The sequence below is a fragment of the Lissotriton helveticus genome, chromosome 4_2, assembly GCF_964261635.1.
Source record: "Lissotriton helveticus chromosome 4_2, aLisHel1.1, whole genome shotgun sequence".
NCBI classification, from domain to species: Eukaryota; Metazoa; Chordata; class Amphibia; order Caudata; family Salamandridae; genus Lissotriton; species Lissotriton helveticus.
Window position 1 is genome coordinate 86556562 of NC_136064.1, and position 27014 is coordinate 86583575.

The 27014-nt window shown below is 45.6% G+C and overlaps 1 protein-coding gene across 17 annotated transcripts in view; it reads right to left on the bottom strand.

Annotated features, from left to right (window-relative positions):
• EDA (ectodysplasin A) overlaps positions 1-27014 on the bottom strand; it is a 1521038-nt gene that overhangs the window by 763723 nt on the left and 730301 nt on the right. For all 17 annotated transcript variants that reach the window (XR_013594046.1, XR_013594047.1, XR_013594045.1 and 14 more), the window contains exon 2: positions 13802-13904. Coding sequence is in view for 12 of the 17 variants with exons in the window: in XM_078640160.1 (XP_078496286.1) it covers positions 13802-13904 (103 nt within the window). In the remaining 5 variants the exon portion in view is untranslated. The remainder of the gene's footprint in view (positions 1-13801; positions 13905-27014) is intronic.

The following is a 27014-nucleotide window of genomic DNA, read 5'->3' on the forward strand; positions in this document are numbered from 1 at the left end:
ATTTTACTCAAATCAGACCAGCCTTGTTGTACTTACAACTTTTGCACAATGACAGTATTCTCCATGTTCTTGAATTTTTAAAATCAACCGTTAAATACAGAAAATGCTTGGATTTGTAATGGTCTTTACTCAATGAAATCGTTTTATGAATTTGTCAGTACAACTTGGATAAATTATGCACTTCTTCGGTATTTATAAAATGATGTATTTATACCTTTTTGCACCTCTGTATCCTGTTATGATCTGTATTTTTAATGTACTACGAATTTTCTGTATTACTGTAACTGTACTTTTGTGGTTTGTAAACAAAAACCGAAATAAAGTTTTATTGATTGATTGTTGTGAACTAAGTTGTCAGGTCCTTGCATCCACCTTGTCCCCTCCCGCAGGGATTATTCGACGTTCATGACTTCCAAGAAGATCCTAAGATGCAGGATCCCACTTATGAAGCCGACCAAAATAACTTATTTCAAAGTATACCTGGGAGTTTGATTCACCAAGGAAGGTTCGCCAATACTTCTTCTTCCTTTTTAAAGATGGAATTATTGACACAGTACGGCATATTCAGGTGGGTTTACAGAAACTGTGGAAGATAAATCACTTTGAACAGGGCAGAATACAAACAGGGAGAAGGGGAGCTTGCTTCAAACTGTACTACTAGCCCCGCTTTTAATAGTAGTTTTGAATGATAATGTTCAGCAAAGGTTCCTGGGCCATGGTAAGAACAATTGTTACTTAAACGACACTGGGTATGGGGACGCCCGGAGTCCATCAGATTTGATAATTAAATGCCAAGACACTACTTCGGAGGAAGAAGAAGAAGATGAGCAGGTAGATCAGCACGAGGACCAATGCGTGCAACTTCCGATGACGTCTATTCCAATGACGCTTTTCTCTAACCTCCAACACATGTTGTCAATTGCTCTCATCCAAAGAATAGTAATATTGAGTTGCTAGACACCTCACAATTTTATGGCCAAAAGGGCAGAGCAGGATTCTCCTCAAAAGTTTTTATAAGGAACCTGAACTTTGTCCTAAAGGTCTGGAAGAGATCGGCAACTTGTAACAATACTACGCAGGGCCCAAATAGCAGACTAGAGGCAATTCGAACCTTTGTGACTTTTTTCCCGGATCCTAAATCCCCTGCGGAACAGCGACTACATTCTTTAGACATCAAACGTTGTCTAAAATTCTACATTTCAAGAACAGCCCCTTTCCGTAAATCCAATCAGCTATTTATAGCATATGGACTACTGCGCAAAGGACACTCAGTGACTAAACAAACAATAACACGATGGCTCTCTTCAGCCATATCATTTTGCCATCAGCAGGCTGGCAGGCCTTTACCTACTCCAGTGAGGGCACATTCTACGAGAGCGATGGCGTCGTCCATCGCATTGTTTGCCGGAGTGCCTCTACACCAGATTTGTCGTGCTGCGACATGGTCCAGCAGGCACACCTTTACCAGACATTATTGTTTGGAAGCTGTCAACGAAGCGGATACCGCAGTGGGGCAAGCAGTGCTTCGTCATCTTTTCAAATAAGGTGAGCCTCTTTCCCTCCTCCATTCTTGAGATTGCCTTGCTTTTATGCTATATATTGTTTCTTCAATGCTTTGGAAATATTGCAATCTCAGCTCTAGGAGGTTACTGCTATCTATTCTATTCAAGCATGTGAATCTATGAAAGACACCCCTAATACTGGAGAAGAACAATTGTTACTTACCTGTAAACAGGTGGTTCTCCAGTATTGGTGTCTTTCATAGATTCACATGCGACCCACCCATCCTCCCCTCAGAGGCTCTGTTCTCCTCATGCGCTATTATTACTAGTGCTACGAAAATCTGAGGGCTTGAGCTTCTGAGGAGAAGGTTCTAGAGGGTGCTTGAGCCTGATTGGCTGCAGTTTGGACTAACATAATGACACTGATATGTTACAAATGAGTTTTTTTTTCTTCTCTCTAATGCATTTCTATGTAGTAACCTTTGTAAAGGTTTTTCAGTACATATTTTATCTGTTTTATTACTTATATGATACTATATGTATATATATATATATATATATTTATTAGCATTATTGCTATTTTATTTACTGTGGGACTCCCACTTCGACGACGGGGAATATTCAAGCATGTGAATCTATGAAAGACACCCCTAATACTGGAGAACTTCCATTTCGAAATATTGTCAATTGCTCTCATCCAAAGAATAGTAATATTGAGTTGCTAGACACCTCACAATTTTATGGCCAAAAGGGCAGAGCAGGATTCTCCTCAAAAGTTTTTATAAGGAACCTGAACTTTGTCCTAAAGGTCTGGAAGAGATCGGCAACTTGTAACAATACTACGCAGGGCCCAAATAGCAGACTAGAGGCAATTCGAAACGTCTAAAGAAAGAATGGTTGCAGCATCTTCCAAGGAACATGGAAGACACTGATTGGGTGATGATACTCCGGTAAATGCTAAAACTATCCAGAAATGCATGGTTCAAACTACTGCAGTTCAATAAACCCCTAGCATTCTTTGTAAGATCTTCGAGATCCCAACTGCAGAACATCTGTGTTGCAGACCTGAGGAAGGGGACACTTGAGAAAAATATTAAAAAGCTTCAGGTGCTACAAAATTCGGCAGCTCGCCTGGTCTTAAGGCTCCCTCGGCGAGCTCCATCTCGCCCCTCTCTTGTAGCCCTCCATTGGCTGCCCATCAGGAAGAGGATTGATTTTAAAGCTATGCTGTGGTGCCATAAAATAATTCATCACAGAGCACCGGCCTACATGTCGGATTTGGCTACTGTCTATGAACCGAGCAGGTCGCTTAGGTCTAAAGGTATGGGTCTGCTCAGAACCACACGCCCCAAAAAGGCCAGAATGGGAGGCAAATCCTTCCGGACTTTGGCGGCCAGGAAATGGAACCTTCTTCCTGCGGATATCAGGATGGAGAATAATGAAATCCTGTTTAGGAAGAAACTAAAAACCTGCCTCTTCACTTGGTGATGGGTTTCCTCTATTCCTTCTCACACTCTCTCCACAGCGCAGGGACACGCCGGGAGGCGTCACCAGGCGCTCTACAAGCTCCTTTAAATTAAACTTGCCAATGTGCTGTGGAGCAGGCCAGTGATAAATAACTATTGGACAGTAATCAACAGAATGGTAGAAATCACAGGCAGGGGAAATCTGCTCAGAAATGAAACCTGCTTATTAGACTTGATGGCCCACTCCCAGAAGAAAATCAATAGTAAATTCATAGGCCTGGCATTTCTGTTGGCCAAAAGCAGTATAGCCATTCAATGGACTGCGGCAAAAAGGCCTGCAACTGAAAGGAGGAGAGCAGACAACTGAAAGGAGGAGGGTGGCGGTGATCAGATGGGCAGGGCTGAAGTCGGAGGCTCTCCAAGTGGAGGCATGGAAGGGTGCCACTAGCATGAAGCAAGCAAGGGCATGGAATGCCCTGCGCTTAAAGTGATGAAAGTAGGAGAAGAAAACAAGTTACTTACCTGTAACTTCAGTTATCCAGTATTGGTATCTTTCATAGATTCACATGCCTGAATCATTCCCCGTCGCCGAGGCGGGAGTCCAATGGTATATAAAAAAGCAGTGCCAAAAGCAAATTACAGTAGTAGGCCCTATGAGAAAGGCCTGAGGCCTAGATTGTAGTAGCCTATCTACCTCATTATGCTAAAAGGACTAAGAATTTTGTCCCAGCCAATCAGCTTACAGCACCCTCTAGAACCCTCTCTGCAGAGCCAGTTCTCCTCAGATTTTCATTAGCACAAGTGGGAATGAGTATCCCAAGAATTAGATAACTGACTCTCCGGGGAGGAGAGCGGGTGCATGTGAATGTATGAAAGATACCAATACTGGATAAGTTACAGGTAAGTAACTTGTTTTCTTATCCAGTATTTGGGGTATCTTTCATAGATTCACATGCCTGAATCAGAGTAGCAAGCAGTATACCAGGCAAAAGTTGGTTGCGGATGGTGGGAGACTTATAGTGTTACACTCCCATAAACATATGTTTAAAAACCAACCATTGCGAAGTAAAATACATTAATAGTGATAAATATGACTAGATTCGAAAGAGCAGTCATATAATATTAAACAGGGAAAGTAATAACACGTAAAACAAGCAAGTAATCTGTAATACATGTACATCTTTACATCCACAGATATATTGAAAGGCATAGGTTCATTATAGGATGAATAAAACATTGGTTACCTGAATTTGTTCTTACGGAAACAGGTGACGTAAAACCGTTTGACCAACTGCCGCATCATCTTGGCTTGCTGATTGTAGGCAGTAATGTCTTGTAAACATGTGGACATTCTTCCATGTCGCAGCACGACAAATATTTTCTAGCGTCACTTCTGCAAACAATGCTGTAGACGCTGCTACAGCTCTTGTAGAGTGAGATCTGACAGCTCTTAGTAATGGTCTGTTAGATTTGACGTGGCAAAAATGGATCGCGAAGGCTATCCACCTGGAAATTGCGGCTTAAGGGACCGCTTTCCCCAGTGTAGCTTGGCCATAAGCCACGAATAACTGATCTGATTTCCTGAAGTTTTTTGTTCTCTGAAGATAAAACTTCAAACATCGCTTGATGTCCAAAGACTGCGTGTGTTCTTTCCGCCGGGGTTGTAGGATTTTGGAAGAAAACTCATAATTTCACTGGTTTGTTTAGATGGAACTGAGAAGGCACCTTGGGTATGAAAGTTGGATTCGTCCGAAGAGTGACATACTCTTGAGAGAAATGCAAGAAGGGTTCTTTTATAGTGAAAGCCTGAATTTCTCCTACTCTTCTGGCAGATGTCAGGGCTAAAAGCAAGTCTACCTTCCATGTCACGTACTTGAGGTCAGCTTTGTGAATTGGCTTGAACGGGTGCTTCATCAGTTGTGAGAGGACCGTGTTGAGTTCCCATTCCGGTGGTGAAGGTTTTACCGGAGGGAGGATAAGTCCGGAAAAGACCTCTCATTAACTGTTTTATCATCGATGAAAAACACAGTGAAGGAAAGTCAGCCACCTTCCTGAACCTGGATAGAGCCGCCAGATGGACCTTTATCGAAGAGAAGGAAAGGCCAGAACGAGCCAAATGTAAAAGATAAGGAAGAATTGTTTCTGCAGGAGCTTCAATAGGGTGTAAAGTGTTCAAAGTACACCAGGAGAAAAATTGCTTCCATTTGAGACGATAAGTCTTTAATGTGCTCTGGGCTCGTGCTTCTTTAAGATGTCCCGGCAATCCTGAGAGATTTGGAGGTGCCGAAACTAAGAAATTAGGAGCCATGCGTGCAATTTTAGAGATGGAGGGTCTGAGTGAAGTATCTGACCCCCGCTGCGTGACAGTAGTGTTGGAGCCGGGAGAAGTTTGTGTGGAGGCTCCTGTGATAGCAACATGAGCTCTTGAAACCAATACTGACGAGGCCACCTGGGAGCAATTAGGAGGAGACGGCAGCTCTCCAGCTTCATCTTGCGCAACACTTGTGGAATCAACGGGATCGGAGGAAAGGCGTAAGCATAAATCCCTGACCATCGCATGGACAGACCATTCCCTCTTGATCCCCGTTGAGGGTATCTGCTGGCGTAATACCGGCATTTCTTGTTCTCTTGGGTCGCAAATAAATCCAACGTTGGCTGGCCCCATGTCTGGAACACCTTTACCAATTGAGTGTTGTCCAGTTCCCACTCGTGGCAATCCGACAAGGATCTGCTGAGTTTGTCCACCAGGGTATTGTGGAGGCCCTTGACATGTTCCGCCTTGATGGTTATGTTGTGCAGCGTTAGCCATTCCCATAACTCCAGAGCCTCCTTTGAGAGCGTAGCTGATCTTGTTCCTCCCTGCTTGTTTACGTAAAACATGCTGGTGGTATTGTCCGTTCGGACCAGGACTGAAGACCCTGCGATTCTGGGAAGGAATGCTTGTAGGGATAGAAAGATGGCTCTCAACTCCAGACTGTTGATGTGACATTGTCTGTATTTGACCATTTGCCCTGCATTTGCAAGTTTTGTAGATGACCTCCCCAGCCCTCCATGGATGCATCTGTCGTTAGAACGAAGTCCGGAGGAGTTTGCAAGAATGTGAGTCCTTGTTTTAGAATGCGTAGTTGCGTCCACCATTGAAGAGCATCTACCATGCGTGGGGTTACTTTGATGATGTTGTCGAAGGAACCTGTTGCTTGCTCCCACTGAAGATGTAGCTCCTCCAGCAGAGGGCGCATTTTCAGACGTGCTAGTGGGATGAGATTTATGGCCGAAGAACACATTCCCAGAAGTGAAGCGAACAGGCGAACAGAAAGTGACTTTCTTTTTGACAGTTTTATGGCCAAAGTCTGTAGACGGAGTTGCCTTTCTTGAGACAAGAATGCTCTGCATTGTATTGTGTCCAGACGAGCTCTTAGAAAAGGCAGGATTCTTTTAGGAATGAATTGAGATTTGTTTTCGTTCACAGTGTGACCTAGGGATGCAAAGAGATTGCAACACGCTGTTATGTCGTTCTGTACCTTGCATTTTGATGGACCTTTGACTAGCCAGTCGTCCAAGTACAGGAAAACCTGGACCCCTGAGGAGCGTAGTGCTGCTGCTACCGGGGCCAGGCACTTTGTGAAAATCCTTGGAGCCGACTTGAGGCCAAATGGGAGTACTTTGAACTGATAATGGGCGCCAGCCACAGTGAAACGGAGACACTTTCGATGTTTTGGGTGAATTGGGATGTGAAAGTATGCATCTTCCATGTCCAAAGAAGCCATAAAATCTCCCTCGTTCAGGCAACTTAGAATTTCCGAAAGAGTGACCATGCTAAAACCCTGTTTCTTGAGATATCTGTTGAGATTGCGCAGGTCCAAGATCGGTCGCCATTCCCCGGATTTCTTCTTTATGAAGAAAAAACGGGAATAGAAGCCCGTCCGCCTCTGATGAACTGGAACTTTTTCTATAGCGTTCTGGAGGAGCATTGAATGAACTTCCTTGAACAATAAGTGAAGCCGAGGGGGAGGGGGACCCATGGGCGGAGTCATTGGTGGTTTGGTGACAAACTCTAGGGTGTGACCATGTTGAACTAGGTCTAGAACCCATTGATCGGATGTAATTTGTTGCCACTGTTGTAGGAAGCCAGATATTTTCGCGCCCACTGGGAGGGAAGGAAATAAGGTTGGCGCCCAACTGATCTTCCTGTTTTCTGTGAGTATCTCGCCCTTGATTGTTTGTGCGCTTTCGTCCACCTTGGCGAGAGAAACTAGTTGTTCCAGACTGGTGGTAGGAAGACTGATAATTCTGGAGGTATTGAGGCTAATATTGTCTGCCTCGTTGGTAATAGCTTCCTCTAGAGGAGTATCCACGTCCTCTATTACCTCTAAAGGATCCCCGCTTGTACTGCAGGGAACCCAGGGATCTTGCGGTGTCAGTGTCCGTTTTGATTGCCTGGAAGGCTTCGTCTATGTGTTTCCGAAATAGAGACTCTCCGTCATAGGCCATATCCAGGATCTTTAGTTGGACCTCGGGACGAAAAGTGGTAGCCTTTAGCCAGCCCTGACGTCTGAGAAATGCTGCTCCTGCCAGTTGCCTAAAGTTTGTATTCGCAATATCCAAAGAGCAGTCGATGGTTTCTGCAGCTGCATGTTCCCCTTCCATCAAGATCTTCCGAGCCTCCCGTGTTTTATCTTCCGGGATTAGGTCAATCAGACCATCCATGTCAGACCACATTTGGCGTGTTCTGCAGTTAGTGAGGTGGTTTAATTTGTGTGAATAATCAAGAAGAATTGGTCTCTCCTGCGTCCCCATAAACAATTTCACGACCCCCCACTTTTCTCCTACCAACGAGGAAGTAATATAGCCAGTCATCTAGTACGTATGATCACTTGGCAGAACCCTTCTACGGACAAACATACCATAACAGCTGCTTGGGGCCTTGAACCAGTAATCGGCCACTACAAATGCCAGAACTGCAGTGAGTGCGACCTAACCACCAACACAAAAGAATTCATCTACAACGGACGCACACACAAATTAAACCACCTCACTAACTGCATAACACAAAATGTGATCTACGCTATTCGCTGCCCGTGTGACCTACTATACATCGGCCAGACCACCCAGAAGGTCAAACAGCGAATTATCCAGCATAAAAGTAGAATCAACTGCAAAGTCCTGACCGCTCCGTTGGTAGCTCATTTTATTGACCACCATCATCTAGTCATTGAGAAACCATCACTACCCATCAGAGGAGGTAACATCACCAGCCTATTGAACAGAGCGGAATGTAAATAGATCTCTCTTGTGGACTCTGTCAACCATGGCCTAAACACACTTGATGAGTGGAACAGCACTATCACCACTTAGTTTCCTCCAGCTAACTATTGTATATCCCACATGAGCGGGCCATACTACCTCCCTTTTCACCCATGACCCCTGTACTCAGTTGTAGGAATACCATTTGTTTATATGTGGTATTTGATACTGTGCATTTCAATCCTAAGAACTATCATCCTCTGCCTAACTTGTTGCAACCCTGTGCCTTGCCATCACGATTCCCAACTACTTTTTCCCTAATTATATACATATGTGAATGATTTTATGCTATACTGGGTACCAATTTTCATTGGAATGCATACCCTCTATTGCCTGATATGTACCATCTATGATCACTTGTTTCTGACATAACTCATTTACTGCAATCTGTGCTCCCAGTTACATACTATTATGACTATGAGCACATTGTTAATCATACTGCATGGTTCATGATTTTATATTGCACATACAAACTGTTAATGATCTGATTGTCCACAATTGTTATGCACAATTAGGGTTCTTCTCCATTGGTGCAGGATCCTATTTGTATTTGCGCCATGACTTTCTAATAAACTTTACTTAATTTTATTTATTTATTTATTTAAAACATTTATATAGCGCATCTGTCACCTGGCAGGTATCCTGGCGCTGAGAGATTACTCCTGAGATGAAAGTGAACGGGGGGGCTAGGAACGAGTAACGGTGAGGGGTTTAGGGGAAGAGCCAGGTTTTAATTCGCTTTCTAAAAGGGAGGAGTTGTGGGATTTGGCGGATGTCGACCGGCAAACTGTTCCAGAGCTTAGCGGCAGCCACTCTGAAGGATCTTCCCCCCGTCCTTACCTTATTGAATCTGGGTACCACAACAAGGCAGGCTGAGGCGGATCGGAGAGTTCTAGTGGGGGTGTACCAGGAAAACATTTTTTGTAGGGATCTGGGGCCAGTTCTGTGTAGCGCTTTAAAAACAAGACAAAGTGCTTTAAAAGCTATTCGCTGCTTCAGTGGGAGCCAGTGTAGCTCGGCTAAGGCTGCTGTAGCCGAGGATCTTCTGGTCCATCCGAGAGCAAGTTTGGCTGCGGCCGACTGGACTCTTTGGAGTCTGTCCAGTAGAACAGCTGGGGACTCTAGCAGAAGTGCATTACAATAGTCAAGGCGACTAAGAATAGTACACCTGACTATTAGTGCTCGTGCCTGTGAGGGAAGTAGTGGCATAATTTTGCGTAGAGAACGCAATAGGGCCGAGCAGGTGGAAACTGTTTTGATTACCTGCGTTTCCATGCTGAGTTTATCGTTTAACATGACGCCCAAATTACGGACACTAGTCACCGGCTGTGTGTTAATGTGTTAACTATGCCACACCCGCCCCTTGATTGACACCGCCCCTTCCTCACGTCAAGGTCATTTCCATTGCTGCAGGATCCTTTTTGTGTCCACGCCTGGACGCTCCATAAAGTTTTATTGAATACTGCCACGCCCGCCCCCCGATTGGCCCCGCTCCCTCCTCACGTCACGCACCCCTTGCGCCCAATAAATAGATTTATACATGCAGGGTTTGCTTCCGGGTTGTCGGAGTCCTCTACCACACCAGCGAGCCACGCTCCGGTCCCTTGATTCATCTCACAGCAGCAGCTTTGATTTACACAGGTACGTGCCGCACGGCCCCTCCCTTTGTTTTTTACCCCCCGAGCTGATACCGTGTGTTGTAACTGGTGTCTCTCGCCTATCACTGGCGATTATTGACACGCAGTTTTTAATTTCTTCCTGCCAGGCGCTGGACTTTCCAATCGTAGTTGCACTTCTCAGCATCTAACAAGGTAACTTGGTTTGGATACATTCGATGTAGCCTTGTAATCTGACCTGCCTTCCTGTGGTTACACCACCACTGATACGCATTCTGCTACATGTTTTCCCCTATTCTGTCTCACCAGATGGGCTAAATTTGAAGACGCCCCCTGACGACTGAGCATCGCGTCCCTCTTTGCTCAAGTATGTTTACCCTTCCTATCGCCACTACGGTCCAACCCCCGTACCTGCCCCTCTTCCTAGTCTCATTGTCCTGCTCTTCTCCCTGCAGTTACCCCTGAAGTACTTGCCATTCTGACCGGCTCCACGTGCACCTGGGACACTCAGCGGTGCCCGTCCAGGTATGCCGGACTTTCGACACGTATTTACACCTTTATACGACCAAAACCCCCCCCTCCTGACCGCCACTCCCCACGGCCCCTCCGTCCTCAGCTAATTACAACTAACACTGTGGATATAGCTTGCGCGTCTCAATGCATGAATCACCACTTAGATTAAACTCGTTAATTTCGACCTAGCTGCATGCATCCTGGTTCCGCACCATGTCTTCAGTACCTGATGTATTATCCCACCCTAATTATTTCGTCCTGCGCTCCCTCTGCTCAGTTGCTTTGACCCATCCCAAGATCCTTACACCTGGCCTCCTCTTGACGTGGATACAGCCCTGAGACACGCCACTCTGTTAAACTGATGCGCACAGCCCACGTCACCGTTCAGCCCAATCCCCCTCCAGCTCGCCTGACCATTCTCTATCCCTTTGCAGCACTCAGCTAAAATGACAACCCCGTCTTGAAGACGATCCCGAATAACCTGGATCGAAACGCCGTCGACACCACAGCGCAATTACTTGGCGTATTCTATGCGTTTTGGCTCTACAACTCTGAAAATTACAATTTTGATTGATTAAGAATTGTCACTCATTGAGCCACCACTGTACATATATTGGTCACTTTGCGCCGTTCACGCTGTGCACCTTTATCACTTGCGTCGTCACTTTTGTACTTGTATATATCACTATTCACCAAGTGCTTTTGGGTTGTCACATGATTCTCTTTGTACAGTGCTGCTTTAACTGTAATTCTATGTTCAACTGCTTTTTAGAATTGGTGAATTACAAGCCTTATATAAAATATTTGAGTCTCCTTGTTTCACACTTATGTAATGCTGTTTGCATACATGGTTAAAGTGTCTTAAAACTGATACCGGTTGGGATATTGTTTCTCTTTGACGACGAGGCTGTCGTCGACGGATCGTCGACGATGGTTCTTTTTGCCACAATAGAGATCCTAGTAGACAAGATAGGAGAGGTGATAGCTGTGGTAGAAATTGGCGCCGTCGACGAAGGAGCAGAAGTTGTAAATGAGATGGTAGTCACAGGAAAAGCTGAAGAGACAGAATAGCTTTTACTCACAGTTTTCTTTTTAGATTCCTTGAGAGGTGGGGCATCAGAGAGAGAAGTAGGAAATCTCTGTGAAGAGCCCGAAGTGGAGTGGGAGGTTTTAACATGTTTTCTCCCCTCTCTTGGATAATCCTCTTGTGATCTTGCTCTTTTACTGGAGGTCGAAGCTCTGTCTTCATCATCAGTAGAAGAGGATTTGAGCCATAAAAGGACTCTGGTCTCCCTATCCCTTAAGGTCTTGGAAGGGAAGGTGCGGCAGATCTTACAATTTTTAGCCTCATGTTTTGGATAAAGGCAATAAATGCAGTCCTTATGTTGGTCATCAACATGGACCCTTTTCTTTTCACATGTTCTGCAAGGTGTAAACAAGGCCTTCTTGTCAGACATCCTGAAGTAGAGAAAAAAGTGAGTAGAGACTCAGGGAGACTCCCTTCCACACGACGTGTGGTGAAAATCTCAGGAGAACTGGCTCTGCAGAGAGGGTTCTAGAGGGTGCTGTAAGCGGATTAGCTGGGACAAAATTCTTAGTCCTTTTAGCATAATGAGGTAGATAGGCTACTACAATCTAGGCCGCAGGCCTTTCTCATAGGGCCTACTACTGTAATTTGCTTTTGGCACTGCTTCTTTATATACCGTGGGACTCCCGCCTCGGCAACAGGGAATTACTCAGGCATGTGAATCTATGAAAGATACCCCAAGCTGGATAAGAGGAGAAAAACAGAATGACATTACACTCAGCACTAGATGAGGGCCATCTAGCGTAGTGAAATAGCGTTTGAGAGCGCACACTAAAAGGAATTACTTATGGGTGATCACCTGGGACAATATAGACACGTAGACCATAGACCAAACTTAAAATAAACGAGCGAAACAGATTGCCCATGCTTGCTTTTGATCTGGTCTTTTTTAGATGTCATTATAGTTGGCATTTGGTAACCAACTTCAACCTGACGAGCCACACACTTCAATTGGCAGCTCACTACATCTTTGGGTAAGCCTGTAGGCGCCGAGAATGCACCTCATCTAAAAGATATTGGAATGCAGATGAGACAAAGATAGCAGTAATTGTAAACAGTGTTGAGTGGAAGAAGAATGTTGGGAGGAGATCCTAACTAATGGGACCATGAATGTACTTTTGGTTTTCTTAAAATTCACTGAAAAGAAAGATTCTCAATTGGAGTTTAGTGGTAAATGTGAGTGGGGGAGTGGGTATATCCTCATAACAATCCTTTCTCTTCCACTGGGAAAATAATTGTGATTCTGAGGGTATAATAGCTTTAAGTCCTATTAACAAACGTATATACGGAAGAAAATGTTAACTCCTGACCTTGTTACATGTGAATGCCCCTCAAAACTGCAGATACTTTAATAGGTTGTTATCATGTTATTAAATTGTTTTTATCATAAAACTGCCCATGAATGACCCCTATACCATATATTAAACCCAGCTTTTTAGTCTAGAAGTCACTCCTGTGTTGATTTTATAGCTATGTCAAAATACCCTTGGACTGTAAAATGTCCCTGTATCTATTACACCTTTCTGGTTGATATAAAAGATTAATCTGCCTCCGTGTCAAAGGAATATCTTTGGCAGACAGATTTTATTCCATTGTCATGCAGTTGAATACACATGGAGCTACATACCCCTTTTGAAGAGTATAAGCATATTAGAATATGGGTAACATGCTTCACAAGGGGGTGGGGGGTGCTGAGTAGGAAGAGCGTTGAATTGGAAAATGGCCTGTGTGGAAAGTATATCGGTATAGTGTGTGATTGACAAGAGTAGTGCTCTTGTACTATTACGGGTTTTGTACTATTACGGGTCACTGCATCTCGGTGTGTGATGAGGGGAGGAGGAGTCAGGGTTAGACAATGTGCACTTTACATTATTTTTTTGTCTGGGTTGAAGGGCCCTGATACAGCGCTCCCAGTAGCAACGGAAGAGAAGATAAACATGCCATATAATCTACATTGTCCCCACCAAGAGTGAGCAGACAATAAGCATGCACTGAAAAAAAGGCAGGCTTAGTATATAACCTAAAAAGTCCACCAATGAGATGTAGAAAAGAAGACTACAGGAAGGTAATGGGTACAGCCCTCCAGGGTAAAGTTTCTATAGGCTCCACCCATAAGCCAATCATCCTTCACTTGCCTATTGTTAAATGTGTGCTATTGCCCGGCTCGATGAAAAATAAATGCATGCACAGTAACTGCATTTAGTACTGTATTTAAAATTATTATTAAAGACAGTTTAGATAAACTTCAATATACCATAGTCATCAAAGTCCAAAAAACTAAAGATCTTGATAAGAGCATGATTTACCGCTTACCTTCTGACCCTTCACTCAGTTTGCTCCGCTTACTTCTACGGACATGTTTGCTCACTTCTAGATGTGCTTCTACCTCAGAACCAAGACGATTCAGCAATGCCAACTGTAAGAACAAAGACAAAAGGTTTAATTTTGCAGAAAGGGGATTATGGAGAAAATGGACAAACAGCAAGGGAACGTTGAGAATTACAAGATGTTTGTAAAGCTTCTGACTGGGCAAAGAACATTTAAATTACATGTAGCCTCATATACGAAACTAGTTTGTGGTGAACCTAAACCTTGTGGTTTGCAGAATCATAAGATTTGCCACCAAAAAATGTTTTTTTTTAAATGTGTCAAATCGTTTTTGAGTCAGAAATCCCTTTCTGAATTGCAAAAGGGGTTTTGAGACTCATTAGGATAGGGCCTCAAATTGGCAACCCCTCCTATCTGCAATTCGTAATGTGATGAATCAAGCAATTCCCTTCGCAACTGTGGTCGCAAACCATTGAGGGTCTAATTATTAGTCTGTAGTCCGAGGACAGCCAGACTCGTGGTAGCAGTCCGACCATTGCTGCACCAGCGGTCCGATTGCCCCATTACGACATGGGAGGTCGGACCGCCATGGGAACGTCAATATCGCCAGGTAACCGCCTTTCCCTGGCGGCGGCGTGGTGGTCTTAAGGGAACAATATACTTGGCAGGACCGCCACAGTCCTGCCAAACATATTATGTGTTTCCACACTGCCATGAAAACCGTGGCAGAGAGGAAACAAAGGTGGAACTAAAGGGCTCCCTGGTGCCTCACGCCACATGGATGTACACAGTGGGGCAAAGCATGTGCTCCCCTGTGTGCATGCAAACCAGTTCCTGCACGGCATGGACTTTATAGTAAATCCGAACGACGACGCCTCATCTCAACCAGGCTGTGGGGAAACAGGTCTTAAATCAAATCTTGCGATACAAAAGGGGATGATGGACGGAGTGTTTGAGCCAATCAAACACTCACCCCCAATCCACTGATCTGGGTTTAATCCATCACCATTCTTTAGCCCACTCAGCCACCCCATTTCAGACATGGCTATATGCAAATCAGTCTGACCCTGTGCCTCATGGGAACAGTCCAGCCCGAACTGCCAAGCCAGGTCTTCCCTGGACCGATGAAGGCTGACAGCCAGAAACCGGTCCTTGGATGCTTGATTCCGGTCTGGGAAAGGCATGGCTTGGTAGTTCGGACTGGACTGTTCCCATGAGGCACAGGGTCAGAGTTGATTTGTATATAGCCAGTGTCTAACCCAGGGTTGTGTGGAGTGCAAAAAAACGATGGATTTAGGCCCAGATCCTTGTACTGGGGTGAATGTATGACATTGTTCTACATTCTGTCCATCAACTGTGTTTTTGCAATTTTAAATCAAATCTTAGCAGCAAGGCTGTCCCTGCTCCCCATAAGAGAACTGTACCAATCCTGGAAGTCCCTTGGATGCATCATAGAGTGCAGAATGTGCAAATATTTATTTATTTATTTATTTATTTATTTAGGAGATTTATAGAGCGCAACTATCACCTTACAGGCATCCTGGCGCTGAGGCTCCACAGAAGTGGTGATACAAAAGATACATCAAGAGATACAAAATACAAAAAAGGGAGAAAAAATACAAAAGAGAATCATTAGCCCACATACTTCTATGCTGCCCAGCATTGCGACAGGCTCGTTAAACACTTCCCAGGCCAATTTTTCTCCAATAGGGCACTCGCACAGCCAACAAAGCCGCCTGCTTACTGTACAGCTTGGACACTGTGGCAGACATGGCTAATTTAGGGAAATTTGTACAGCACACCCACACCCTTCTAAAAGACAAAACGGCCTTAGCATGAAGCGATCAATCGCTAGACGAGCCTTATGCTCCATAATGGCCCAACATCTGTATAACCCTCTAATGCCGACAAGAACCAAAGCCATCATGGGCGCTCGACTCCACACAGCCCACATATTGCTGCACCGACATGTTAATAGCAAACTACAGTCATCTTTCACATGGTATACGTGACCTTTCAAAAGCACGGGCACTTAATCGCAGACCTCAAATCAAATACTTGCAAAACTTTTACTGTCGTCCTGCTTCAATTTTGTCACAAAAAAAACCTTAGTCAGCAACAAGTCGCTGGGAAGAGAGACAATTTGTCATATATTTCAAATTGAAGTTGTTACGAAGCACTCTGGTATTTAAGACCGATTTTAAATTTGATCATTTGAACTTCTTTTTACTGTAATGATTTTAAGTAATCACGCAATACATTATATTCATTGATGCCATTGTGGTGCCTTTTTCAAATGCACCACTGCCTTTGAAGAGGCACTGCCGCGGGACCGCCACGCCACCTGCCCGCCAAACTACTTTTAAGTCGTTATCTGGCGGACAGGTGCCAGTGAGTCTCGGTGTTGTGGCAGCATGGCAGCCTGACCGCTCTGCCAAAACTCGTAATCAGGCCCTGAATAATTACTGACACTTCAAAGGATGCAGTAACATATTCACAAGGGTAAAGCTGCAGTCATGGACAGTTCCACTTTGGGAATTATGTCAGGCAGCCACTGAGGGGGTGGAGAGCTCTCCAAGGGATCAGTGAAAACTCCCAAACTGGATTTATTTTTTAAAGCAACACTAGATTCTTTAACTAACTACAGCTGCTTTAAAAACAATCTGTTTCCTATTGGGACGGTGGTCTGTTGTTGCTTGCACTTTAAGAATTAAAGAAGGTGGCCGCTTTTCTGTCGTGATGTTCAGGGTCATACAGGCAGTTACTTTTACACACTAATACAGTGAAAGGCTCTTGATGCCATTAGAGTTTCCAACCATACTTTTCGAACAAAGGAAAAAAGAAGGGTTGTTTATGAGCTCAAAAGAAATATTCCTGTTACAGAACTAGGATTCCAAGTAATCAACCTTTCCTCCTCTTTCATAGGATCTTCTATGATATTCATACTGAGCAAGAAGTGACACAGCAATAAAGAGGCCTTTAAAACTTGCTATCTTGTCACATTTGCTGGCTTTCAGAGACAGAGGTCAAAAGTAGGTTTGTCAACCTACATCTATTTTTCTTTCTGTTACTGAAGTTAGAGGATTTTGACACCTGAACTGTGCAAAGGCTGTAAGATGGCAGGCTTTTTTTCAAACACAACACTGAAATAGCTAATAAGTGAACTGTTCAAACATTTCAAATATATTTCATAAGTTATAAAGACATTTTTGTAATTCTGTGTTAAAAAACAATATTTTTATAGGATCAAAACAAATTAGAACACTTTACTTTGTCTGTGTAGGAAAGTAGGCTGTGCTTCTTATGGTTACCACCACTTTTTGCTTCATGTTATACTGTTTTTGACTGGTCTGACTGGGATCCTGCTAATCAGGACCCCAGTCTATCTGCTTTCTCCCTAAACCTGTTAAGTTATGTACTTAGGTACACTCCAGATTGGATACTGTGGTACCCTTGTCAGACCCCAATATATGGTACCCATGTACCTATAGCATAGGCACCCCAGAGGCTTCCCCTGGGCTGAAGCATGTAATATGGTACCCATGAGAGGTCAAGCAAAATGGAACTACAGTCCTGCCATTTCAGCCTGTGTAGGTTGGTGCATGCACCACTTACTTAAGATATAGGTTTACTATATCTAAAGGTCACTACACTTAAAACCTATAATTCACCCCTATAGCAGGCCTTGGCAATCTTGAAGGCAGGGTGCTTGGTTCGAAGTGAGAGAGTGCCACTGCATGAGCAGGACAAGCCCTGCAGCGTAGGGAGTCCATTCTCCTGAGTTGATAGTGCTGCAGCTATTTACGACATATTGAGTGGCATTATGCAACCGTGTGATGACCAAATCTGAAACGGCTGAAAGTAACCCTATCGTGTTGGTGTCAAACATTGTGGAATCATACCCACACACCGTGTGACCGGTGTGGGAGGTATGATTCCACCCTTCAGAAGCGAGTTTCGTGGAGTCCCTGGTGTTTCTGGTACCAGCCTTCTAGAACCAGGCAGCACGAAATGGTTGCTGCCAACCAGAGACACATTTCTGCCCTCTTGCTGCTGAGCAGGGGAAGGCAGAATAGGTATTATGTCCCAGGGTGGTGGTGTGACCACCTCCCAGATAGGGTTTAGTGTATTAGGGCTGGGTGGGTGCGCTTGCCAGCGACCAAAAGTCTGCATGAGGGGCACATTTGGTATCCCTGTGCATAGTCCAGTTCAAACCAGTCCTGGGAGCCGTTGTCTCCTGCTCCGGCATGAACTGGACAAAGGACATGGGAGTAACGTCCCCACTGTCCAGACCCTCCCCTGGGAGAGTACCCTGAATCTGTCCAACCCCCCTCTCCCCCCGTGGGTACAAAAGGGCGTACCTGTCGAAACCAGAAACCACTGACTTCGACCGTCTGGACACGCTGGACTTCGTTTGGGCCAGAGTTCATCTCCCACTCCGTCCAAAGCATCGTCTGTGTGTGTGCACCATACAAGCTCCGTGCAGGGCCTTTGGAGCATCTAGGACAACTGAAGGTATCTCCCTTGGAGTGAAGGAGTCACTCCCCTGCAACCGCAGGCACCACATCACAATTAACCGGTCTGCTGCTCCTGAGCTCCTACAGATTCCAAAGGCTCCTGCAACACAGGAGGTGGGTTTGCAAGTCCCTCGAGGTCCGAGCTGCCTCCTTACCAAGTTTGAGGTCTGAATCCCTCTTGGGGGCAACAATACCCGTACCCCTGTGCACCGTGTACATTTGCTAGTGCATATGTATGTTGGTGTTTCCAAAACAAGTGCACTGGGCTCTGAGGAACCCCAAACTCTAGCACCATTTCCTACAAAAAACTCTGGCCTCCTCGCACCGACTGAACCGTGGGCTGCTGCTTTGTGAAACTGCTTGAGGTCCCCTCGCGACTCCAGTGCCTCCGGCCTGTGGGTCCTCTTGAGGGTCAACACTGCTTTTCTTAGGCTCCCCTGGTTGCTCCAGGCCTGCCTTGACTCTCCTGTGTTTGGTGAGTCTCCTGGACCTTGCTGGTCTGAACCGTAACCTTTCTTGACCTTCCTCATGGGATGCCACTGCCAAGGCTTGTTGGTGCTCCCGCCAGACACCAACCCCTCAGCACTCGACATCCTTCGTGGGACAGCTCGCATCTGCTGTCCCACGAAGCAGATGGTCGTCCTTGACATATCCTGGTCCCTGTGGCTGCAGAGCCAAGAACCCCTTCAATGCACCTGAAGCACCCGACAGCAGCGGGAATTTGTCTACCGAGCCCCTGGTCACTGCTGAGTGACCCAGACTCTGTCCCTTCTGTTTTCAGGAACTCTTCATCCAGAATCTACTTTTGAATTCCAACAGATACTTTTCTTCTTCCCAGCAGTAGCTCTTCTATGAAGTCCTCCATAGAGACCAACAGCGGTTTCCGACGCCACTTCAGACCTATACACCCAGCTTCCTTGGGATAGGTAACTCTGGTACTACAGTATCCACATGTGGAGTGGCTCTCAAATCTCCTAACTTCCACAGGGTTTCTTTGAAGTCCACTTAGAAGGGTCCTTAAACTTTAAAACTGTAACCGCGACTCTCCCATAGAATTGTACAAAGCATGCACTTGTGTTCCCACACTGCACCCGACCTAAGTGGGGTCCCTACGATTCTACATACTCTAAATCCTGTCTTGACTCGAGTCGTGGTTCTTATGTCACTATTTTAGTATATGGTTTGGTCTCCCCCTGGAGCCCACTGTGTATTAGTGCTACTTACGATTGTTTTTGTGCTTTATGTGCTTCTGCGTGTAGCAGATACTGTGACGTATTTAGAGTGTGTTATATTAATAAATATGTATTTTTATAACTACTGTGTGGTTCTCCGTTCATTTAACCAATACAATAAGCTTGCATTCCAGTAAAACAAGCTGCTTAACTTCAAGAGAGAGGAGTTGGCGTAACAGCTAGGGCAGTCGACCTCGGATCTGGGGAACTGGGTACGAGTCTCGGCAATGACGCTGAACATCTAGTGATTCTGGGCAAATCACAATCTCCCCGTGCCTAACAAAAAAACGAATGTGTCCTCATGTAATGCAACTGGTGCTATATAAAGCGCTCTGATACCCGTTTCGGGTCAAGTTCGAGCTATATAAAACTCTGTAAAAAATAAATAAAAAGACTAAACCTGAAGGCTGCTCTCCACAGCTACCACTTAGATAGCTTTCTAAGGTTATATTTGACCTCTTAAATCCCCATAAGGGTTGTTTAGACTGGTACAGGGTGCCCACTTTAATTAGTGGACAGCATATACCAGACCAACCCAATTTCCAAACATTGTTCATTATCAGTAAAACTACAGTTAGTGGGAAAGTGTTGTAGCTATTTCAATGGAAAATATGCTATCTGTAAATGACAGTGCACTACCACATCATGCTTTAGTAATATATTTATGAAAAGTGAATTTTTAAACATGAACTAGTAATTATTACTGCTCCTGCCCGGATGATAATGCTATTAGTGAAAAAAGAGGCAAGCCAGGGGTCCTGTGCACCCTATATATGGGTTCAATTCTTGTTATGCATGGAGCAAACAGTAAGGGCCAGATGTATCAAAACCCCTTTTGGAGTGTATCAGTCCAAAAGGCAATCGCAAAATAGGAAATCACAATTTTTGTGATTTCCTATTTTGCGAATGCATTTAGAGAATCGCAATTTGCGATTCTCTTAATGCAATGCAGGAAGCACTTTTTAGATTGCGACCCTGCTTTAAGGAATCGCAATTTACCTCCAACTTCAAGTTGGTGGTAAATTGCAAATCCTTAGAAAAATGCACATATTTGCATTTTTCTAAGTGTCATGTGGCGCACATACATGCCCTTAGTGCATGTATGTGCGCCACATGTGCACACATGCATATTTCAGGGGTGCATCAGGGTGGCCTTTTGGCCCCCTTGCACCCTTGAAATTGCATGCACAATTTGCGAGGACCTATCGGGTACTCGCAAATTGCACATGCAATTCTCATTCTTTCCTATGGGCCTCTAGGCCCATACAAATTAATAGGAAGCCATTCCTTTTTTGCGAGTCGCAATTTGCGAGTCGCAAATAAGGAATGTGTAGGAATCTCAAAAAAATTGCTGAAACCTACATACATTGCATTTTGCGAGTCTATAATAGCGAATCAGTAAAATTTGCTATTATAGACTCGCAAAATCCAATTGTGATACATCTGGCCCTTAGTCTAGTAAATAAATAGGGTTTTTTGTACAGAGAAATAATGAACTTGCTTATTTGAAGGTGCTCTCTTAGGTGATAATAAAGAAAAAGGTGGCTCTATAAGACAAAAGATTTGCCTTGGATCACACAATTTAAGACCAGTTCACGGGTCAAGTCCATTACAGTTAGGTAGAGTACATTATTCAAGTTACTAGACCTGCAGCTCTAGTAACATTTTTATAATATTTCGAGCCCTGCTAGCAAGCTAAACAAAATCCTTCAGTGGATGAGGGATTCAGTACAAGGAAACACAGAACGTGATGTCAAATAAACTGGTTACAGAAAGCAGCCTGTTCAGGGTATCTTTCCTCAAGACATAATCAGTACAATAGTGTTTTCTAACAATGTGAATTGACTTTCAAGTGACCCCCTTATTATGTGTGAAATCCAGTGCAGCAGTAGCTGCTTTTCCTCTTAGAGAATGACCTTTGGGTGCACCTGGTAAAGGTCAGATAAGAATTGGATGCATAGGTTGTAATGATGCATGACACTATCCATCTATCAATTACATGTTTTGTGGACATCTTCTGCCCTAATTAGAAGCTCTGTAAAAAAAAAAGACTGCAATTTAAATCTTCTAACTGAGATGGAATTCTGATATTCTGAATTCTTAGGGAGACTTTGCTGCAATGGAACACCATATATGGTTCTTGTGTACACACAGTTTGAAATTCACGTACCCTACTGGCAGGAGTTAGGGTAACCAGAAAAGCCACCTTCTATAACAAATGTCAGAGACTGGTATTATGCATGGTTTCAACAGGTGGTCAGCTCATTTTGAAGATGACAAGTTTCAGCTCCCATGGAAAATAAGGTCTTTTAATTTGGGTGAAGCCTTTCTAAGAAATCTTTGATCAAAGGGATAATATAATGACAAAATAGAAAAGAATGCTTGATATGAACTTTTCCTATAAGCAAAAATAACAAACACATGCACAGTTGTATATGAAAACGTATGTCCAATTTTGCAAAATAAAGAAATCAATACACAATATTCTCTTTTTAGCAAATCTTCCGATTCACATACTTTTGAGGGTACCAGATGCAAATCCTCTTCCACTTGAACTTCTGTAATGATTAGGTAGGAGGATGCTTGAACATCCTCTGGCTGTTCATGCAGTCCTCTTATTTTCAGGTGGTAGTATGGCAGGTACTCAGATGAGCAAACCTCAGGAATGGCAGATCGGAATGGAGGATATTGCCCAATATTCTAGTCCACACATAAGCCGCCTGTGTGGTTGCAGCAACAAGTAGATCAGGTTCAGACACCACAACTGGCTTGGCCTTTCTGAAGCAATTCAGATTGTCACCTTGGATTGTCTCATTTTAGCCGTCATTTTGGGATTAAAGAAATAGGTGAAAAACATAGGGGAATTGTCTGGATTCCTTGTTGAGGTAATGCACTATTGCTTTTTCCACTGTCCAAAGAATGGAAGATGCGGAGATTGTAGGGGGGAAAAAACTTAAGGGCTAGGTGGAATGCCCTCGGCTCAGGATATTGATGTGGTATTGCTGCTCTGAAGGGAACCTTTTCCTTAAACAAAGAGCTCACCCATGTGTGCTCCCAACTCATTTATCAATGAGTCGAAGAAAGTTTATAAAACACACTCTGTGAAGCATGTTCGACCTCATAAACCCTCTTGAAGAGCAATGACTTGCAGGACTGGTCCGATGAATCTTTTCTTCACAGTCCACTGTTGGCTAAGGCCATTTGTCTTTTGGGCATTCCAGAAAAGGGCACAAGCAATCTGGAGATTGAAAAATGGAGATGCTAGAGGCCTTGCTACCCAGGAGAGAACAGACTTGTCTGAAGGCTGGTGGTAGGGTTGTCTCAAGAGCTGAATCGCTAATCATTAGGTGAAAGTCTGTAAATTTAAGGAAACGTTTTTGCACGGTTTGTGTCTACTATTTGGCCATGATTTGTCTTTTAGGTCTTGTCTCCATCTATCCAAGTGGAATTAGAATAATAAGATGCCTCTCTGAAATGTAACTACCACAAGGTTCTGTGCAAAGAGCTGATGAAAGCATATGTTATTATGTTCATGCATGCATGTGACTGCCCATGCTTGCTATTCCATATATTATAAAGACTAGGCAAGCTGATATTCTTTTCAGTAATGTTTTGATATTCTTGCTACATAAATCATTTTCATAACAGCTACTGCCTTTAACAAGTTCTTATTGTTTGTTGTTCAATCCACCTTCTGCCTGTACCCGATAAGGTACCCACTTTTTGTCTGTGCCCAAACAGGCAGCCATCTGTGGCCTTTATTAAATGGAGTCCCCATCTATGGCTATTACCAATCATGTGCCAGATGTTCAAAGGCACACAGACAGGCCACCTGTGAGTTGTGTCCACTCATTATTTAGATCCCCTCCTATCAGTCTTGAGGGATTGCCAAGCATGAGGCACGTCGAATGCAAAGTGGAGGACTTGACAAAACATATCTCCAGGTATATGAAGGGGGTAAATCGTATCTCCTGAGGCGGAAGCCGGGAGCTTGTTTGCTGTATTTTTTAACTACTTTGAGTGTTACTATTTGTGTGATATTTTTTTTGTCAACATCTGTTTTATTAAACCCCCATGTAGGGGAACGCACATGAAAAGGTGACACTTACACGGCGTTAAGCCTACAACCCTCAAGGGGCCGGCCGCGATACAACACTTGGTATACAATAGCTCCTGGTGTATGCAGGACCCGTAATTCTTTCATTCGCATAGTCAATGTCCTGTTGGCAAACAGCTCGGGCATCCAGATGAAGAGAACAGTACCCGCAATCGGTCCCGCCCAATTGTCACCATGCTTGGAATGCAGCCCAGAGGGTTGGGCAACAACAAATGGGGCAAACGAGGCCCAACAAAAGACCAAAGCGGTCCAACACATATCCAGAGACTAGAGGAAGACAACAGAGAAAGTTGAGATATAGTCCAGGGAGAGCAGAGAGAAAGGCGGGAAAGAGGTAGACAAGCTAGAGGGAGCGATAGGACCCAAGGAGTAACAGTCAGGAACAGTCATCAGGGCTCATAGTCACATCTCCATGGCGGGGTAACAGGCCATCAGTCTAGGGCGTTACGGGGGGTAAAGGGAAGCACAGCATCCTCCACTAAGCGCAGCGCTCGCAGCCTGGGGGGCATGTTTCTAGCATGTTCGCTTTTGCACAGATACATCACTAGGGGCCGCCACACCTTCTCAAAGCGTATAGTGCGGGACTGTAGTCTCGCTGAGAGCAGTTCCATAGTGATGACCTGCCAGAGTCTCCCAAACCATGCGGCAAGAGGGGGAGTCTCCGCCTTTTTCCAGTACAGGGCAATAAGTGGTTTGGCCGCGCCCAGCATTTGTAACGCTACACTCCATTCATTACGGGTCAGGGCTAGCAAAGTGGCAGGTTTGATTCCCAGCAACGCTGTACTGGCGGCATCAGGCAAGGGAAACCCCAGAACCCCCCTTATGTGGCTCAGTACCTCTTTCCAGAAGACGGCGATCAGAGGGCAGGTCCATCATATGTGCAGGAAATCCCCAGGCACATGTTGGCACCTCCAACAACCAGGAGAGGAAGAGGGGAACATTCTGTGTAGGCGCTGTGGTGTGTAATACCATTGTGTCATTACTTTGTATGCGTTTTCTTGCTGCGGTACGCTGTGGTATACTTTGGGGATGTCCCTCCAGAGGCGGGCCCACTGCGTCGGTAGAATATCCTCACCCAGCGTCGCATTCCATTTTTGCTGATACTGCTGGCAAGGGGGAGCTGGAGGGTGTTGCAAAATGTGGTAAATTCGAGAGATCAGGCCCTTCGTGTCGGTGCAAGAGCGTGCAAGACGCTCAAACTGGGTAAAGGTCCTAGTGGCCCCTGGATATATCGCGTCCGACAAGGCCCAATGACGCAATTGGAGAAATTGTAGCTCAGCTTCCGGCGGGAGTCGGAATTCCTCTCTACAATGGGCGAAAGTCTTGAGGGTGCCCCCATCAAAGAGATCCGTAAGGACCCTACAGTCACCCTGCGACCATTTACGAAAGGCAGTAGTATGGTTAGCCGGGGGGAACCACGGGTTATCCTCGATAGGAGTATGCGGTGAGGGGAAAGTCGTGAGACCTCTCCGTACCGCTGTCCTATCCCACACATTCAAAACTGTTTTCGTGGGCACCGCCAGATACGCACTAGGGGACCGCCCCGCTTTATGAGTCCAGGCCAGATTCCAGACGGTGCGGCCCGTGACCGCCCGGTCCATATGGAGCCACCCCTTCTCACTCCTCCTAGTGCCCCATTCAATCACAAACCGCAAGTGGGCGGCCCAGTAATAGTCCACGAAATTAGGGCACGCAAGGCCGCCACGATCTCGCGGGGCCATAAGAAGTGCCTGAGAAAAGCGGGGTCTCTTACCTCCCCATATAAACTTAGTGCAGTCCTTTTGCAGGGCTCGGATGCTCGGTAGGGGAATAGGTGTGGGAAGGCATTGGAACAAATACAAGAGCTTGGGCAGAATAGACATTTTAATAGCGTTCAGCCGTCCCAGCCACGAGGGATTAAGTGGCCTCCAGCGTCTCAGGTCCTCAAGGATGGATTTACGGCAAGCTGCCCAATTAAGTGCCGACCAATCCTCCAGGGAGGGGGTTAGGGATATGCCAAGATATCGAATATGACGGGCAGTCCAGCGATGGGGCACAACTGTTCCAGCAAGGGGACGTCAGCTGGGGGGATCGTAAGGTTAAGTACCCACGATTTATCATGGTTAATTTTCAGGCCGGAAGCGTCCTCAAAGGAGCTGAGCACTGCATGGAGCGCTGGCAGGGACTGTCGGGGTTCCGTGAGGGTAAGGATGAGATCGTCGGCGTATAGCGCCACTTTATGGACCTGTCCACCCAACGGAATGCCGTGGATGTCCGGGTCACGCCTAATCATATCCGCCAAGGGTTCGACCGCCAGGGCGAACAAAAGGGGCGAGAGGGGGCAGCCCTGTCTCGTCCCTCTTCCGATGTCAATTGGATCCGTCAATCCGCCGTTCACACGGACCCTAGCCTTAGGCGCAGCATAAGGTGCCATAATCCGAGTAACCATCAGTGGACCGAGTCCCATCTTACAAAGGACCGCTCAGAGAAACGACCAGTCCACACGGTCAAACGCTTTCTCAGCGTCCAACGAGAGGAGGCATGCCGGGATACGCCAATGGCACACCTTTCCCACCAAATGAGCAACTTTCCGCACATTGTCAGCTCCTTGGCGGCCACGGATGAAGCCCACCTGATCCGGGTGCACGAGGTCAGGCATGTGGGGATCCAATCTTTTGGCCAGCATCTTGGTGTATATTTTAAAGTCGGTATTGAGCAGCGCAATCGGGCGATACGACGAGCATAGCGCAGGGTCTTTCCCAGGTTTCGGGATCAGGGCTATTTCGGCCATCCCCATGTCCGGGGAGGGGCCTTGACCGCCATCAAAAGAGGCAAACAGCCGGAGCAGGTACGGAGTCAGCTGAGCCTGGAATATTCGATAGAAGGAGAGCGGCAAGCCATCAGGTCCCGGCGCTTTGCCCAGGTTCAGCTCCTTGATGGCCGAGGTCACCTCATCCAGAGTTAGCGGCTCCTCCAGTCTCCCAGCCGTGAGGGTGTCTAGCTGCGTTCCGCTATAGTGCTCTAACACGGCCTCCGACACGTCGGGTGCCGGTGGGTCCACCGTGTATAGTGAGGTGTAATAGTCGTGAAACGCTCCTAGCTTGTCCCCCGCCGTCATCGCCCAAGACCCATCGGAGAGCTTCACATTCGCTATGTGGGATCTGGCCGCTTTGACCCTCAGTCGCCTCGCCAATAGTTTCCCCACCTTGTCCCCTCCATCGAAATGTAGTTGCTTCAGGGCCAAAAGGGATCCCTCGGCCCTATTAGCACGCAACAGCCGCAGCTGGCCCCGAATGTTTGCCAGTTGTCGCCGCGTCTTCAAGGTGGACCCCTCCTGATCTCGCGTCACCGCC